This window comes from Chrysemys picta, chromosome 2 (assembly GCF_011386835.1).
Source record: "Chrysemys picta bellii isolate R12L10 chromosome 2, ASM1138683v2, whole genome shotgun sequence".
Taxonomy (NCBI): domain Eukaryota; kingdom Metazoa; phylum Chordata; order Testudines; family Emydidae; genus Chrysemys; species Chrysemys picta.
Genome location: NC_088792.1, coordinates 186,429,649 through 186,449,065, shown reverse-complemented (window position 1 = coordinate 186,449,065; position 19,417 = coordinate 186,429,649). Strand labels below are relative to the sequence as shown.

The window sequence follows — 19,417 nt, the reverse complement described above, 5'->3', positions numbered from 1 at the left end:
GTCTGGATTTGAAGTGTATTGAACCCTTGTGGAGTCTGTGGAACTACTTTGCCCCTCTTAACCATGCATTGTACTTATTGACACAGCTTCCACTAAGTGAAAGGATTGCCACTCTTTCTGATGTGGGTCGGATAGTCCCAATTTTAATGGCTCTGTGCTGCTTCCAGCAAGCCAAGGTACCAACTGTAAGCCCCATTGTGTTCCACTCAGATGAAAGGGTCTGCCTGCCTGCCCACGTCCAGTGGCAGGATTAGGGCCCTCATCTGTGCCAAAGTTAAAGTCCTCAATAAATGTTGGGCTCCCAGACATAGCATTGCAGCATTTTGACAGGGGTAGCATTGCGTCTCGTTGCAACTTGGTTTCACATTGATGCAGCATCACACATTGTGCAAACACCAATATTGATGGCCCAGCGTTGTGGCGCTGAGGCATCACTTTGTCCACAAAAACGGTCCATGGAAATGCTATATGCTGGTTATTTTGAAGATTGGAGCTAATCACCAGTGAGAGGCTGGCAGGTAAAACTAAGTGAGCAGGCTCAGGGGAGAATTCTAAGGTAGGTGTGGAAGGCACAAGACATCTCAAAGCCAGAAAATAAATGCACCAAAGAAGCAACTACACAATAAAACTGTCATAACTATAAAGGGAAGGGTAACAGCCCTCCTGTGTACACTACTATAAAATCCCTCCTGGCCAGAGACACAAAAATCCTTTTATCTGTAAAGAGTTAAGAAGCTCCGGTAACCTGGCTGACACCTGACCCAAAGGACCAATAAGGGGACAAGAACTTTCAAATCTTGGTGGGGAGAAGGCTTTTGTTTGTGCTCTTTGTTTTGGGGGTTGTTCGCTCTTGGGACTAAGAGGGACCAGACATCACTCCATGCTCTCCAAATCTTCTGAATAAGTTTCTCATATTTCAAACTTGTAAGTAACAGCCAGGCAAGGCGTGTTAGGTTTATCTTTGTTTTCTCAACTTGAAAATGTACCTTTTGCTAGAGGGTTTACCTCTGTTTGCTGTAACTTTGAACTTAAGGCTAGAGGGGGTTCCTCTGGGCTCTTTGAATCTGATTACCCTGTAAAGTTATTTTCCATCCTGATTTTACAGAGATGATTTTTTACCTTTTTCTTTAATTAAAAGCCTTCTTTTTAAGAACCGGATTGATTTTTCCTTGTTTTAAGATCCAAGGGGATTGGATCTGGACTCACCAGGAATTGGTAGGGGGAAAGGGGCGGGGGGGGGGGGAGAATGATTAATTCCTCCTTGTTTTAAGATCCAAGGGGTTTGGATTGGTGTTCACCAGGGAATTGGTGGAGGAGTCTCTCAAGGCTACCCAGGGAGGGAAAGATTTTTTGGGGGGGGGGGGGGGGAGCGACAGAGTTTCCCAAATGACTCAAACTATTTGGGTGGTGGCAGCAAAAGCAGATCTAAGATGGTAATTCAGTTTAGAGGTTCACATGCAGGTTCCCATATCTGTACTCTAAAGTTCAGAGTGGGGAAGGAACCTTGACAAAAACATAAGATGTTTCTGGCACTTCCAGTGTTATCAAGACCATGGCTAACTTTCGCAAATGAATCTATACTTTGTTAGGACGTAGTAGACATATTCTCAGCTGGTGTGAATCAGCATTGCTCCCTTGAAATGAATTGAGCGATGCTGATTTTAATCCAGCTGAGAATTATGGGTTGTAATGTCTTCCATAGGTACACAATGAACACTCACGTACACCTATGCACTAAGGACCTGCTCCAGAGCCCATTAAACTCTGTTGAAAGACTCCAATTGACTTTAATAGGCTTTAGATCGAGGCCTGATCCTGCCTGCATTCCCACATGTGTTAAAGTTTACTAATTCGCTGATGTTGGCTCAGTTTGGAGAACCGCTGCATCTGATGGCTGATCTGTCGGGGGAAAAAGCAGTGTACATTGGTCGGTCGTTAATCCAGATAAAACTAACTCCCTGGCCATTGCCATCAAGCAGCTCCAGATTACAACCAGCTCACTATTAACCTATCTGAATGGGACATGGAGCAGGTGACCTCTGTCAAATATTTGGGTAGTGTCAGACAGTGCTGGAGAATGCTTGAAAGATGTGGGCACTTGTACAGCAGCAGCTGCTGCCATGTTTTGGGTATCAAGTTTGCTTCATGGGCATATTTAATGGCATCAAGCTTGCTATGAAGCTGCAGATACATAGAACTGCTGTTAGACCAACTCTTTTAAATGAAAAAGTGAAATGTGGGTGTAGAGGAGCGGACTCACCCCTGTGGTGCCTCCTGCTGGTGACTTCCAGGAATTAGCTCATTCCAGCTCCGGAGCACCCTCTGCAGGCCAGTGATCTGCCTCTCCTCTGGTCCCCGTGTCCCTCCCTGGACCCTGGTGCCCTTATACCTGGGGTGCTGCCCCCTAGCAGTAACCCTTCAGTCTTAGGGTCTCCTCTCCCCAGGGAACCCCCACCCACTAACCCCACCTCACCTCAGTATAAGGCTACTGCCAGTCATCATCTAGCCCCACACCCTGGAGCAGACTGCAGTATCAGCCTACTCATCATTGGCAAGGTTGGGTTTGGACCTGCTGCCTTGGCCTACCCCAGTCTGCCCTCTGCAACCCCCAGTATCTTTGAGCCCAATGCTAGGCCGCAGCCTGGGGCTTTCAGGCTGGAGCTCCCCAGCTCCTCTGCCTTTCCCCAGCCCTGCTCCACTCAGGTATCCTGTCTCTAGCTTCCTGTAGCCAGGCACTTCTCTCTCTGAATGCAGAGTGAGACTGAGTCCTGGCTCCCAGCCTTTATAGGGCCAGCTGGGCCCTGATTGGGGCATGGCCCAGCTGCAGCTGCTTCCCCAATCAGCCCAGGTCTTTCTTTCACAGCCTGCCAGCCCTCTCCCAGGGCTGGTTCCAACCCTATCAGGGCTGGAGCGGGTCACCACCCCGCTACAGTGGGCATTGAGGAAGACTGAATAACATTGGATTGATGTTTTCAATTCTCATTGTCTGCATCAGCTGCTCCATACTTAGTGGCAGGACAAGATCAGAAGTGAGGCTATCCAGAGCCAAACCCAGCAACCACCTCTATCGCCATTGGTTAATTGATTGAAATGATTTCTTGGTAGAGAATATCACACATAGTATATCAGGAATAATGTCTAACTGGGTGGGTAACTTCGCCTTCAGTTTCCTGCCTACAGCCATCTACAGTAAACCTCAGAGTTACGAACATCAGAGTTACAAACTGACCTCATTTGGAACCAGAAGTACACAATCAGGTAGCACCACACCCACACACACACCACAGCACTGTTGTTAAACATAAACTATTTTTTTTAAAAAGGGGAGTTAGAGTTACGAACAGTCTCCATTCCTGAGGTGTTTGTAACTCTGAGGTTCTACTGTCACAGACTTATTGTGTACTGTAAGAGCTATTTTATATGTAGTTCTTTATATTTTACAGCAGAAGTCCCCGAAAGGTGGGGTGCGCCTCCTTGGGGGTGGTGGTGGTGCCAAAGAACATTTTGGGGGGAATGGTTCGGTCCTGGGCCAGCTCCCATGAGGGGCAGGAAAGTGTGCCACCCAGCTCTTCTCCTGCCCCCAGCTGTGGCCCTAGCCTCTGCCCCCTTATCCCAGTCCACGTCCCCCACTCCTGGCCTTGGCTCTGGGGGCGGGGGGCGGACAGGGGTAAGGGAGGGTGTGAGGTAAAAAGTTTGGGGACCACTTTTTTAGACTTATGTACATCTTTGCATGGAACTAAGGTCAGTTTGCATAAATAGTGCATGAGAAAAAAGGCCCTTTCCTTTGGGGATAATAAATTAAATGTACACTATAAACATCCTTAATTAGGTATTGCCAGCTTGAAAAATGATAAATGCACATCACTTTTCAGTTGTTTGCTGTAAACATGGCTAACTATATTTTTGTCCTTCGTAGTAACAGTGAATGCTGCAATGTACTTAAGTTTTAAAAAATATCCTAAGATTCTTTCAGTCACTGTTAAAATATTTTGTTCACAATGATGGGATTTGTTTTTTCTTACCTTGTTTTGGAGCATTCCAATGCTTAACCAATATAGTTCAGATGTCTAATATAGTTCAGGCTAAATGAGATGTCACCTGAATGTTACCTATTGAAAGTATCTGAGAGTGTTGCACTGGCATTCAGTAAGTTTCTGGGCAGAGTTCAAGGTGTTGCTTTAGCCTCTAAACTCCTAAATAGTTTTAACCTCTGGGCCTCTAAATGATTTACATCCTAGTCTGTTAGGATCCTCTCTCTAGGATACTGCTGCAGTTGTAACGGTTAGATGCACTCAATATCCTATGAAGAGACAGTGTTTAAAGTAGACTAAGATCTAAATCATTTAGAGATCCACTGGTTAAAATCAACAAAGAGTCCTGTGGCACCTTATAGACTAACAGATGTATTGGAGCATAAGCTTTCATGGGTGAATACCCACTTCATCAGACGCATGTAATGGAAACTTCCAGAGGCAGGTATAAATATGCAGGCAAGAATCAGTCTGGAGATAACGAGGTTAGTTCAATCAGGGAGGGTGAGGCCCTCTTCTAGCAGTTGAGGTGTGAACACCAAGGGAGGAGAAACTGCTTTTGTAGTTGGCTAGCCATTCACAGTCTTTGCTTAATCCTGAGCTGATGGTGTCAAATTTGCAAATGAACTGAAGTTCAGCAGTTTCTCTCTGAAGTCTGGTCCCGAAGATTTTTTGCTGTAGGATGGCTAGCAGTTATAGGGACAATTTGATGCTATCAGATAAAATAGAGTCATGAACATATGAGTAAGGAACATGTTGAGATCATTGTGCTTTAAAAGCCACCCTTTTGAGTCTTTGTCTAGCTAAAAAGCAACAGAGGGTCCTGTGGCACCTTTAAGACTAACAGAACCCTCTGTTGCTTTTTACAGATTCAGACTAACACGGCTACCCCTCTGATATTTGTCTAGCTAGTCAGGCTACAATATAATATCACCAGCTACCAGAGATTCTGTGGCTCATTGCAGTAAAATGATATGTCCTATATGATATGGTGTCAATGGAATATAATTGTATTATGGAGCTATATAAAGGCAAAACATTTGGATCAGGAGACCACTGATCATTTAATAACATTCTTATAATGCCTTTTATTAATACATGCTTAGCATTTTTTTGGCATGTTAGTGTTGTCAGCAGCAAGGTTAATAGATTTTTCTATGGCTTTTTAAAAATAGATTCTGCGGCAGTTATCATCTTATCTCAACAATTCACTAATGGCCATAACATTCCAAAAATTCTTGGCTGAGTGAGAATCTTTTGAAATGTGCTAGTTGGCTTTAGATTCTGATGAAGCTCAATGGAAGAAGTGGGAGGCAGTCACCCCTTTCACTCATCTCTAGATCTGAATGGAAATAAAGGATGAAAATCTAAACAAAAATATCTAAGCCAGCTCTGCAGTGGGAACATTGTAGTTCATTGAATGGCAAGGTGATGCAAATACAATCTTTAAAACTCTTTTATTAAATGGTGTTACTTTATCAGTAATGAGGACTTGCTTGTCCTTCCTTCGGGCCCAGGGCAAGGTGCTGTTCTTCTGCCTTGTGACCTTTCTACACAAGAAACATTTTGGGGAAATTTCCCACTATTGCTAATACTGAATATAAACGAGACCTGTGTGTGTTTACACACAAACACAGAAAGGGTCAGGGAAGAGAGAGCTTTGCTTTAAAGTGGTTTTTGTATTGGTGGGAAAGGGTGAAAGGTGACTTTTTTATAGGTGATACAATGCAAAGAATTATAAATAAGACCCATGAAACCAGTGTCCTTGCAATGAATCAGATTGCCTGTTCCTTTCATGACCACCTGGCAGGTCATGACATCTCCTGATAAGAAACCCCTGTCATGGGTTTTCCCCCGGGGTGCAACCTGGAACTGGGGTACCACTGAGCCCTCTGTTTTACCAATCTGGGTTCCCTTTCACATTGTGACATTGTGACAAGCTGAGAAGCCCTCCAAGCTTGCCCTCACACAAACATCCATAGACAGGGGCCACACCCAGCCATGTTCATGAATGCTCTACCAGCTACTTTCATGAACCAACAATAGCAAGGCTCCAGCCAAAATACCCCCCAGCTCCCCAGCCTAGGATCCCAGAGCTATAACGTTCTGAGCCTGACCAATATGAATTTATTACCCAATCCGCCCCTTCCTCAATGTAAAGAGGACAATGCACCAGCCCCCTGTTCCTGAGCAGATTTCCCTTTGCACTTCAACCAAAGTACACTCTGTTAGGTAAAAATATAAAACAGATTTATTAACTACAGAAAGTTAGATTTTAAGTGATTATATGTAATAGCGTACAGATTAAAGAAGATTACCTAAGAAATAAACAAAATCACAATCTAAGTCTTATACACTAGATAGGATTTGAATCAAGCAGTGTCTCACCCTGTTAGTTAGTATAAGTAGATTAGGTTTTGCATACACAGGCAGGAATCCTTTTTTCCAGCCTGGGACCAGCATTTCCCCAATTCAGTCTTTTTCTAAGGTGTTTCCAGGTTTTCTGTTGTGAGGGGAGTGAGACCCATTGGTGATGTCCTGTTCCCCTTTTATAGCTTCTTCCATAGGGCGGGAACCCCTTTGTTCCAAGCCAAGTTCCCAGTTCAGTTTATGGAAAAAATACAGGTACCAAAAAGGAGTTCAGTATAATGTGATTTATTGACAAGCCCTTGCATGCTCCGATGAGTCATGGCAGCTATTATCGATAGGCTGACTGAAGCGTCCCCATGGCCCATTGTCTTTGTTGATGGGCCATTCAACTTGAATAGCCCATTCATGATGTGCTGGCTAGCCTGAATGCAAACGAACTTTTGGGTCTTACCCAGGAGCAAACACATTTGAAATACAAATACATAGTCAATATTCATAACTCCAGATACAAAAACGATAGTCATACAAATACAAATAAGATAATCATATTCAGCAAACCATAACTTTTCCATAGACACCTCACATGACATATATTGTACAAGATGCAACATAATTATATCATAATCATATTACTATGGTGAATATGTGGTGCAGAGTGTCACAATCCTCCCTTACTAAATTGGGAGTGTTTGTTTAAATGAAGAATTTATTTGATATGCACAAAATTATATTTTGTTTATGCCAAAATAACACTTAAAACAGTGGGACCAGATTTTTCCAAAGTTCTCAATACGAACAATTGGAGCCAGGGTTTTCAGAAGAACTCGGCTCCTGTGTAGGCACCTAAATTGACTTTTTAGCAGTGCTTAGCACCCAGTAGCTCCCACCATTCTCAGTGTGAGTGGTTGGGTGCTGGGCACTTCTGAAAATCGGGCCCTTTGGTTTTCAAATTTGGAGCATGTGAATTGGAAGTAGATTTCTTATGAAATCTTGAAAATGTAGGTAAATGAATGCTCTCTATTAAACACTAAGTGTTCCCCACTTAAAGCTGTGCAGTACAGTGGTTACCATAACCAGATCTGCCAGCAGTCTGGGACAGGCTATATGGTACCTCTGTTTTCAGGTTCTCTGGGGCATCTGCAGTAGGTAGATCTCATCTGTTCAGAGGCCCTGTCCCTTCACAATGGCTCTGGGACTCCTGTCTACCTCCTTATCTCCTTAATGGAAGTGGAGCCATGGAAGAGGTAGCACAGCCACGGACTGTTTTTGTTTCCTCAGTAATCTCTACAGGCTGAGGAGAGGGTGATGTGTATGCTTCCCAGCCCCTGCCTGTCCCACTCACTGTTCCTTCTCACCATGCAAATCCCAATCCTCAGCCCTCTAGAACGGGGAATATGGGATTGTGGAATGGTTGGTCCCTCATACCTTCCCACCCCCACAATACCTTCTGCCATCTTCCTCATGGTGTGAACAAACTGAACTTTTCCCCTTCTTCCCCCTGCTGATCTCTGTGGCATTGTCTAGCCCAGGAGTTCTCAAACTGGGGGTCAGGACCTCTCAGGGGGTCACAAGGTTATTACACGGGGGGTCGCGAACTGTCAGCCTCCACCCCAAACCGCGCTTTGCCTCCAGCATTTATAACGATGTTAAATATGTTAAAAAGTGTTTTTAATTTATAAGGGGGGTCACACACAGAGGCTTGCTATGTGAAAGGGGTCACCAGTACAAAAGTTTGAGAACTACTGGTCTAGCCCTTAGTTAGAGAGAAGTGGCTGGGACACATGATTCTTGGGCTGATAATATATTTAGACCATTTATATCCATTATATCTGTCTAATATATATAGACCATGTATATAAATAATTTCCTTGGTGTAAAATAGTACAGCTATCCCTTTATGATGATACAATTATGACTAAGGGGTCCACCATATTATTACATTGCTTGGGATGTTTTGATTAAAGATGTTTGAAAATGACATAACTCTGCTCTTGCTTTCATCAGAGGCCAGCAGAAACAGTAGATGAGGAAGAAAATGAAGAAGAGGGAGATGAGGGAGAAATGAATGGAGATCAGGGAGAGGAAATGGGGGAGGCCGTTAATGGAAATGTTCTCCAGAATGAGATAGAAGAAAATGAAGAGAAAATAAATGAGAATTATGAAGAGCAAGAAGAAGAGAATTTTGGACAGCTGGAGGAAGAGGGGCCTTTCCACTTAAACGGTGAAACTAATGAAGAAAATGGTGAGGAAATGGAGCAGTTTAATGACCACAATGATCTTCATCCTGAAGAAGAAACAAAAGCACCAGAGAACTTTGACAATCAAAGCCAGGTAACAGCTTATTTTTTCAATTTTTTGTTTTTAAAAAAATAGATATCGCCTCATTCATTCCAGCACTAGCTTTCTGTACTGCAAATGTAGTCCAACTCAAACACGATGATGTCCTTGGAGTCTCATGGAGTTTCAACTTTCAGGAAAGCTATTTCCCCTCATTTACAACCCCTCTCATCTTCTGGCTACAACTGCAGAATTCTTTTTCCAACTGGCAAATAATGTATTTGTTGCTCCTTCACTTTGACAGGTCTTTGTCCTGCCTTTGTGGGTAGGCAGGGTACTAGAAATACAAGACTCCTGCACTCTCAGGAGAAAAGATGGGTGATTGTATATTTCATTCTTCACTTCCTCTGTCGGACATAGCAGGGGGACAGTGGGATGTGCACAAGCATGTCGACTGGTTTAGGAAACCAGTGCCTTGTTTGTTTGGCTGAGTTGCCCTGCACAGAGGTTGTATTTAATAAGTGTTGCTGCCCTCATTTCATGGAAGTCTTATTGATTTATTTAATATTTATATTTTCAGATAGAAAAGGACTGTTAAAATAAACAAGAATCTTAAAGGCAGGGGATTTCTCTTCATGGGATTTTAAAACAGAAGTCTTGTCCCTTAGGACAAGGAGGGGCATGCCACAAATTTAGGGAGAGGTGCCTGATGCTGTATCCTCCATTTGCTGATAGGAGAGGGTCTTCAACAGCAGGAAATGGAATCAGAAATGTCTGTGTCACGTGTGAACTACCCCAAGTGTTCGGTAACCTGAGCAGTGGATAGATTTCCTGAGATTACACGGTGCGTGGATTGTAAACTTAACATGGCACTCCCTGACTGGATTCCCCAGTGTCAGGGATAGGACAACTGGGGCCAGCTCTCTGATTGCATACCATTAAGAAGTGAAAGGTCCTATACCTCCATTGATGCTCAGGATAGTCTCTGCCATATTTCTAAATTTGGGATTTATTCTGAGCCATTTGTATGACACACAAGGACATTTTCAAATAAAGATTACCAGACAGATATGCAACAACATTCTCATCAGAAGTAGGATTTATTATTTTCTGTGCTTCATATGTTGATGGAACAGTGTTGAGACTATGAGAGGGTTTATGTCACAAAGTGAGACTACATCTTTGGGAGGCTCAATTTAGAATGGATGTTTGCTCAGATGGGGGTATAAACAGGAAAAATATTCTAATTTGAGCAAAGGTTCCGCTACTTTCACCTTTTTTCCTACTTATCCGTACCTAATGGGAGGACCCCATGTATAAGCTACCCAAGAATGTTATATTGGTGACTAGCTCGTATATATTTTTTCACTTGAAGAATTCTTAGTAGAAATTCTAGTGTGGACTACTTAATTATATATTGGTTGACATGCAATGAAGTCTATTACCTGCCAACCTTAAAATATCGATTTTTGGTTCCTTTTTTCTCTAGATTGACTCTCATCTGGAAAAAACATCAAATCCAAGAGTAACTATCACCAGCCCACAAGAAAGTGAAAAAAATGACCAAACCAATGAGTATGCTGCTGTAGCATAGACTTTTTAAAAAGTAGATTAGCAGAAAATGAAGGATTGTAATATTTGACATTTAAAGCATGTTGTTATCTGTGATTGATAATTTATAATGTGAAGATACAGTTGAGTACCACCTATTGAGTCTTGAAATGATAATGCCATATGGATTGACAGAGATAATGAACATCCTATTAAAAGGAAGACTGAATTATTTTCACAATATGTGGCTTACTGATGAGATTTTAGGGGGGAAATTTAGGGGGTTTTGTTTAGAAATACTATAAATAAGTGAGCTATTCCTTCTTTGTTCTCAGATGATAGTACTAGAATCAACCCCATTTGTTAGTCTTCCAATGTGCTCCAAAAAAGCATTTGTTAGACATCAGAGTTTTTCAGCAATTTTGTTTAGAAAAGAATATTTTTGTGACTTCTAATGGAAAAATGTATAATGTTTTTCTTAGAATAATAAACAGCTAGAAATATGAGGTATACTTAATTTCCAGGCTTATAATTTAGAGGTAATGTGCCAGATTCTCCTCTTGGTGGAGTTCACCCACATAAAACTGGAGTTGAGAATCAATCCTAATTAGATGTACAAAACTGGATAGTGGCTTTCCAGTAAAGCAGCAGCGTTTGTGGTGGTTCTGTTAATAAAAAGCACATATATAGCACCCTGAATAGAGCGGGGGAGAGAGAGAGACTTCAGTACTGCAACCTGATCCATGTACTCAGATCCCTGCTGCTGCAGAAAGACCCACTGACTTCAGTAGAACTCTGCAGAGATGTAGGAAGTCTGCATGCACATAGAACCTTTTGCAGGATTTGGGCTATAGAGTAGAATTGGGCAACATTTTTCAGACGCATAATTTATTTGCCGAAAAATGCAGTTTTGCTTGACCGCAAACTAGTCAAGAATCTGGCATGGATTTGCTGAATAGTTTCAGCCAAATTTTTTTTTGGCTGACTTAGGACCATTCACAAAATGGCTGGAGGAGGTGATGTTGACTAGAGCACTTACCTGTGACATGGGAGGCCTGTCTTCAATTCCTGCCTCTGCCTGTTGTGGAGCAGGGATTTGAAATCAGTCTCCCACATCGCAGGAGGGTGCCCGAGCCACTGGGCTGAAGGTTATAAGAGAACAAACACCACCGCTTCCTCCTCTAGCTCTTCTGTGTACCTAGCCCTTCATTTCCTTTGCTTCCAAAAGTGACTAGTGGAAACTAGGGCTGTCGATTAATCACAGTTAATTCACACGATTAACTCAAAAACTTAATCGCAATTAATCACAGTTTTAATCACACTGTTATACAATAGAATACCAATTGAAATTTATTAAATTTTTGGGATGTTTCTCTACATTTTCATATATATTGTATTCTGTGTTATAATTGAAATCAAAGTGTATATTATTTTTTATTACAAATATTTGCACTTTAAAAATGATAAACAAAAGAAATAGTATTTTTCAGTTCACCTCATACAAGTATTATAGTGCAATCTCTTTGTCGTGAAAGTGCAACTAACAAATGTAGGGTTTGTACATAACTGCACTCAAAACCAAAACAAAGTAAAACTTCAGCGCCTACAAGTCCACTCAGTCCTACTTCTTGTTCAGCCAATCGCTAAGACAAACAATTTTGTTCACATTTACAGGAGATAATGCTGCCTTCTTCTTAGTTACAATGTCACCAGAAAGTGAGAACAGGCATTTGCATGGCACTTTTGTAGCTGGCATTGCAAGATATTTACGTGCCAGATGTGCTATACATTCATATACCCCTTCATGCTTTGGCCACCATTCCAGAGGACGTGCTTCCATGCTGATGACGCTCGTTAAAAAATAATGCATTAATTAAATATGTGACTGAACTCCTTGGGGGAGAATTGTATGTCCCCTGCTCTGTTTTACCCGCATTCTGCCATATATTTCATGTTATAGCAGTCTCGGATGATGACCCAGCACATATTGTTCATTTTAAGAACACTTTCACTGCAGATTTCAAAAAATGCAAAGAAGATACCAATGTGAGATTTCCAAAGATAGCTACAGCACTTGATCCAAAGTTTAAGAATCTGAAGTGCCTTCCAAAATCTGAGAGGGACGAGGTGTGGAGCATGCTTTCAGAAGCCTTAAAAGAGCAACACTGTGATGTGGAAACTACAGAACCCGAACCACCAAAAAAGAAAATCAACCTTCTGCTGGTGGCATCTGACTCAGATAATGAAAATGAACATGTCTGTCCACACTGCTTTGGATTGTTATTGAGCAGAACCCATCATCAGCATGGATGCATGTCTCCTAAACTGATGGTTGAAGCATGAAGGGACATATGAATCTTTAGCGCATCTGGCACGTAAATATCTTGTGACGCCAGCTACAACAGTACCATGAGAACGCTGGTTCTCACTTTTGGGTGACATTGTAAACAAGAAGCGGGCAGCTTCTGAAATGTAAACTCCTGCAAATGTAAACAAACATTTTTGTCTGAGCAATTGGCTGAACAGGACTGAGTGGACTTGCAGGTTTTAAAATTTTACATTGTTTTATTTTTGAATGCAGTTTTTTTTGTACATAATTCTACATTTGTAAGTTCAACTTTCATGATAGAGACTGCACTACAGTACTTGTATTAGGTGAATTGAAAAATACTATTTCTTTTATTTTTTTACAGTGCAAATACTTGTAATCAAAAATAAATATAAAGTGAGCATTGTACATTTTGTATTCTGTGTTGTAATTGAAATCAATATATTTGAAAATGTAGAAAACATCCAAAAATATTTAAATAAATTGTATTCTGTTATTGTTTAACAGTGCGATTAATTACGCAATTAATCACGATTAATTCTTTTAATCGCACAATTAATTGTGATTAATTTTTTTAATTGCTTGACAGTCCTAGTGGAAACAAAACAAAATTTCTGTCAACTTTTGATTCACCTGAAGTTTTCATCAGTTTTGGTTTAGCTTGAACTGAATCCTTTTTCTTTGAACTGCCAGCAAAACAAAAAATCAGTTATTCACCCAGCTTTACTATAAAGTAAGACAACTTCATTCAGATATAAACCCATAAGCTAATATGTTCATTTTTCAAAACTGGAAAGTTTACCCAGTCACAATGTTAAATTTTAACTAACTTTTTACAACAAATATTAAGAGATTTTAAATCTCTGTAGCAGATTAATAGATTAATGGAAGAAAATTTAACTTCTGTTTTAGTTTTGAAAAATTGGATTGCGGCTGATTCATCAGCCAATGAGAAACTAATTTATAAATGAAAACACTGGCCCAGATCCTCCGCTACCATAACTCCGTTTAGCTCCACCGATGTCAACGGAGCCATCTCTGTTTACACCACTTGATGATCTGGCCCATTAGGTTTTTTTGCACAAAACTCTGCTATATGTGCTCTATGTTTTAATCCTGAACATAGTTCTTAAAGTTTAAAAATGTTACTTCACCGGTTGTAGTAAGATGGTTCCAGATAAGCTGAGGTTTCATTTGCACTAGTACGTAAGAGTATAATCCAGAATATTGGTTGTCTTTATTACGTGGATTCCCACTGTCTTTATTTCTTTTCTAAACTTCAACAGATAATGCCACTATGTTGCAAGTCATAGAAATGAACATTTCTCTGATCTTAACCATATTTTAGCTAACTATAGATATGTGATAGAGGTGTCTTGGTTTTGATTTTGAGGGGTTTTTTTTTGTTAATGCTAGCAAATTACTACTAAACACTCACTTTTTGTGGTTATCATGCAGTTAATTTTTTAAAGTTCATTCTAAGCTGCTGAAACAAACTTAAAAAAAATGTAAAAAAGCATTCACAGTAATTGAAAACCACCTAAACTGCTATATTTTCTCTAGCAGATATTTTGATATTTTCCCCCAATGGAAAAGTAATGTATGTTGACCCTCCAATATATCTCACAGTATTAGCAATATAGATATATAAAAGGTGACATTAAAAACCCGAGGAACAAAGTATGTTCATGTTGCTAGCACTTGGGTCCCCAATTCAGCAAAGTCCTTACTATTTGCTTAAGACCACCTTTATTCAGCAAAGCACATAGGCATGTCCTTAAGTGCTTTGCTGAAGTCCCAATGACTTCAGTGGGACATAAGCACGTGTTTAAAGTTAAGCACTTGCTTAAATTATTTTATTTACATTTTAAGCAACGGTAAAAAAGACCTGTAGAAGAGTTCTAGGCACCCTGACAATTAATCTTCCAATAGTTAAACAGGAGCAAATTGACTAAATTCAACCAGTGTATCAGCTACCAAAAAACATCTGTATCTTCTCTGGGTACATATGCTCAACTTTCTGTAAAAACCCTAGCAAATAAATGGCTGTTGTAGCATGCTTTGCTCAGTCAGAATTTGATCGTTCAGGTGCCTAGTAAGTATTAAGCACATGCCTAAGTGCTTTGCTGAATTGGGAACTAGGGCACTGATCATGGGACTGTTGTACCTATGTTGAGCCCCACAGAAGTCAATGGGATCCATGTGGTGTGGAGGTGCACCGCTTGTTACAGGATTAAGGTCTAGATCACTTAATAGGTACTTTCCATCTTCAGTACCTGTGATTTTTCCTAGTATTCCTAGGATCAACAAATAGATAGCAAACCTGAAAACTTTAAAGGGACAGCTACAACTTGAAAAACATATTTCTGTGAAAACTTTGTATCTAACAGTAGGTACATGGAGATCCCGATAACAATATTTTCTCTTCTTCTAGTTCGTTTATTTTGTGTATTTGGCAGCACGCTGTATAGTCAGTGGCATTGTTTCACTGTACAGTCAGTGCCTCCCTTGCTTAAAATATGTTTATAAACATCAGTGGGAGAACATAAACCTTCATATTTTTTCAGGGTTTTTTTTTAATTTCAGGACAATTTAATTTTTTTTTAATTTTGTTTTCAAATTAGTCTGTTTTAAAAAGTTCAAGTTGACAGTATATAGTTAACTCTAATGTAAGATTATTTCATTTATTGTCTGACAGCAGGCAATTTTCATTCATTCTTATAAATTTCTCTCTGTTGCTCACCTACAAAACATCTAAGCATACATTTCTTCAGGATAGCAAATAAGACTCTTTATAAAATAAAAATATAGGCATTTTCAGTATGTCATCTCCTGCAATGATATATAGTATCATTCAGAACATGAATGTTGTACCAGGTATTCTTTAATTTGCGGAGAAAGGATAAGCATAGTCTGTAACAGGTAGTTCTGATGACATCTCAGTAAAAGTGATAGATTTTATATCACTGAATCCTTGAGTGTGTGGCCTTATTAAGAGTTTTCCCTTTAAAATATTCAGTGGTGTAGGGATTACAGAAGTAGCTAAACTAAATTCCATGTTCCCCAAATGAGAATTGGGGAAACTCTGTTTTCCCTCGACCACACTACTGAAGATATTTCCTTTGGACACCAACATTTAGATATCACTGATCACTTTTGAAAAGCTTAGCTATTAGGAAAAGAGGCATCTCATTAGTATGCTTATAAATGCACAGGTCAGGACAGGACTTTATTTTTGTTCTGCACAATTGGCATTCAACAAATAATAGCTGTTCACCAGGGATAGCCCAGGAAATTTTCAAATCAGTGGTGCCTTCCTAATCGGTACACATTCTAGGCAATTAAAGGAGGAGATGAAGCCACCAATGCAGCAAAGGATTTAAGCATGTGCTTAAGTCCCATGGAACTGCAGCATGCTCTCAAAGTTAATCACATGCCTAAGTCTTATGATGAAACAGGTCTAAATAAAGTAAGTTCATATAAGGAAATGGAAATGCCTCCCCAATTTCAATGTATGAAAGTGAAGACAATTTAAAAAAAAATCCCATCTAAAATAAAGCTAAATCAATACTTCTTGTCTGTTAGCAGAAAAGAAATTACCCCTCCCCCCAAATGGCAGTCTGTACAAAATACTGAAAAAGAGTGTCGGCCATGGGTATCTTAATGTCTGGCTCAAACACCCATTAAGATGGCCTTTAAAATAAGTCAGATACTAAATAAAGTAGCTTGAGAAATTTTATTACAATTATTTTACTATAGAAATTACTTATTTCATACACCACAACAGCAGTCTAGTGCCCAGGAGGATTGGTGATATCCTGCTAGTGGCTGGCTAAGAACTCCACACACAGCTAGCCTGTGCTAAATATCACATTTTTATTACTCATTTTCTCCCCAACATGTCTGATTGTAGGCTGTTTAGGGATGGGGCTGTCACTTACGGTGTTTGTACAGCTGCTAGAACAATGGGTGAGGACTCTGGGCACTACTGCAATAGAACTGTTAAATAATCACAAGAGGAGCAATTAAATAGGAATACTGTTCATAGATATATCATTTTGGGTGATTGAAATCCCGCTATGTAGCCTCTAGCCAAACAGCACTCTAGACATGCCAGTATACAGTAAAATCATTCACCTGCTTATGGGTTATTGTTTATGGGCATATCAGTGTATGCATCAAATTATGTACAGGTGTATACATAATGTATGATTGAAGCTTTCTGTTATTTTGTTAATGGAAGGTAAGACGCTTCTGGTTTCAGGTGCTATTCCTTATACTTAGTACTGGTTCTAATGGTATTTCCTATTATAGCTTACCTACTGAAAAGGGATTATACATATATTTAAAGTTTTAAGCACATGCTTCAGTGCTTTGCTGGATTGAGATCAGAACTCTTGAAAAATTGAGCCCTGAATGCAGAGGAAGAGAACAGCCTGGACCTGGCAGAGAAGCTGTCAATGGATGAGGAGCTCAGAAAGAGATGGTATGGGGCTGGAAAATTCTGGGAAATAATTAAAGCCTTTACAACTATAGGGTGTAGCTCTTTTAAACTGATTGAAGCCAACTCTTGGCATATCTTGTACTGTTGTTGTTACGGCACAGCTCCAGTGCTTATTTTGTGCTAGGGCTGAGCCCTGGCACCTCTAGGCTTGGCAGTTCATCGAGCTGGCACATCTGGGCTTGCTGCATCAGTTATCATAGAATATCAGGGTTGGAAGGGATTTTAGGAGATTATCTAATCCAACCCCTGCTCAAAGCAGGACCAATCCCCAAATTGCCCCCTCAAGGATTGAACTCACAACCTTGGGTTTAACAGGCTGATGCTCAAAGCAGGACCAATCCCCAAATTGCCCCCTCAAGGATTGAACTCACAACCTTGGGTTTAACCGGCTGATGCTCAAACCACTGAGATATTCCTCCCCTTTATGAATGTAAAAAAATTGCTTGAGCCCCAGTACCTCTTTCATTACAAATTAAGCACTGAAGAGCTCCCCACTGGTTTCAGATCAGTGGTATGATGTGGCCTTGTCACAGGCCCAAGAACTCCCTCCCTCATTTTACTCTTAGGCCTTAATCCTGCAACAATTTATGCACATGCACATGCATAACTGGGCACACTGGGTACCCCCATGGAAGTCAGTGCAAAAAGTTAAGAAGGTGCTTAATGGGCCCCAGGCCTTAATTTTCATCAGTTGTCCTTTGGTGTATGCTTGCAGGGATGTGGAGTATGCTTGGATCAGTTGTTTAAATTACTTCAGTAAGTGTAAAACAATCACAGGGGTTTAATGTGAACTTCCCTCTTTTCTAAAGAGAGAGGCTCCAAACCCCTATATATTTTTTTTATTTAACAGGCATTAAATAAAACATACTTTGCAAAACAAATATATAAATCAAATATTATATTGTAAAATGGTAGAATGCTTTTGTTAACAGAAAACACCTATTTATTTATAAAGAGAATTCTATGCCTTCATTCAGTTGTGTGTGGTTTTTTTCCCCCTTATCCTGTTGTAGACCCAACATTGTGAGGGAAACCAGAGGTACGTGAGGCAACCTGGAAGCGTGAAATTTGCTCAAAAGTTTGACTTCTTGAAGTCTATCATATTTTAACAGCTCAATGAAATACATCTGAAAGTTGCCTGAATATAAACAAAGGGGTGAACCCTGATACATTGAAGTCAATGGGATAGTTTGCATGTGTCATGGTTCATAAGATTGAACCCTATTTGAGGTAACCATCTGAAGACTGGAAATAGATGAAGAGTACCAAAATTGACGAGGACGTCATAGGTCACATCAGCAAATTGAGAAATAGTTATCTTTCCAGTGACCTTTGACACTAATAGTTGAGGAGTTCCAGTCTGACTCTGCAGTCCTTCAGAATCGATTCACATTGTCATGACTTTGAGACATAGAGATCAGAGGTCAAGCCAAAGGCTTTCAAAATTCTAAGGACAATTACATTTCCTAAGACACGTGGCATGACTTTCAACTCTTCATAGCATAGGGGGATTTTTTGCAGTTCTCTAAAGCTACATAATATACAATATAAGAGCACTTCAGTTTCACATGTGAAAATAAGCATTATTCCTCTTTCAGAAACAATTCCCCTTTGTTGAAATAAAAAGTGTTGGAATTTAATACCTTCACCTGTGTGTAGAAACTGTACTAGGGTAGATCAGGACAGGATACTAAAACAACACTCACTACACTTCTAAAAAAAATAATAATCAAGGTTAATAAACACTTTTTTCCTGTATAAAAGCAAGTAATTTAAAAAAACCAGACAAACTCATGTTAAATAACTATGACCTAGTCAGAGGACCTGGTTATACCACCACTGTCTGGTGTTCCAGCATGTGGAACAAAATCAAATCTGTAATGTGATAGGTTCTGACTGTTACCATTAATGGGCCTTGGCTTTACGCTGGATACAATTGAATCCCAGTCACACAACAAATTTTAATCCTATTGTAACCAGGTCAGCATCCTTGGTTTAGTTGTAGTGCAAAATCACCTATTTGTGCCTCAACCCCTAATTTGATTCACCTCCCTGTTACAGGTCGAGCTGAATCATTAAGAGGAGCTCAGGGTATGGTTTTCCTCACAGATCAGGTGATTGCAAGCTACAGCAAGGCCTGTTGGGGAAGGGGGGGCAGAACTATAAAAAGAGCGCCCTTCACCTCAGCTGGAAATGGTCTTGGGGATGCTCCCTGGGATTCTTGTTGCCCCTCTGTGAGGGGACTGGGGCTAGAGCTCAGGTGAGGCTTGGCTGAATAGGTTAGGAAGGAAAATTAGAATAAGAGCCTGCTGGTGAGGCTCTGTAGGATAAGCTGAAGTAATGTGTGCAAGGGCC

General features: G+C 40.4%; 1 protein-coding gene across 14 annotated transcripts in view; it reads left to right on the top strand.

Moving 5' to 3' along the window:
* The window catches only part of DCDC2 (doublecortin domain containing 2), a 136,385-nt gene extending 118,351 nt beyond the window's left edge, over positions 1-18,034 (top strand). For 11 of the 14 annotated variants that reach the window (XM_042860482.2, XM_065581984.1, XM_008164466.4 and 8 more), the window contains 2 exons: positions 8,406-8,732; positions 10,168-18,034. In XM_042860482.2, the coding sequence (XP_042716416.2) occupies positions 8,406-8,732; positions 10,168-10,272 (432 nt within the window). In that variant the 3' untranslated portion in view covers positions 10,273-18,034. The other 3 variants (XR_508289.4, XR_010597982.1, XM_042860483.2) reach the window with 2 other exon arrangements.
* Positions 18,035-19,417: the final 1,383 nt, after the last annotated feature.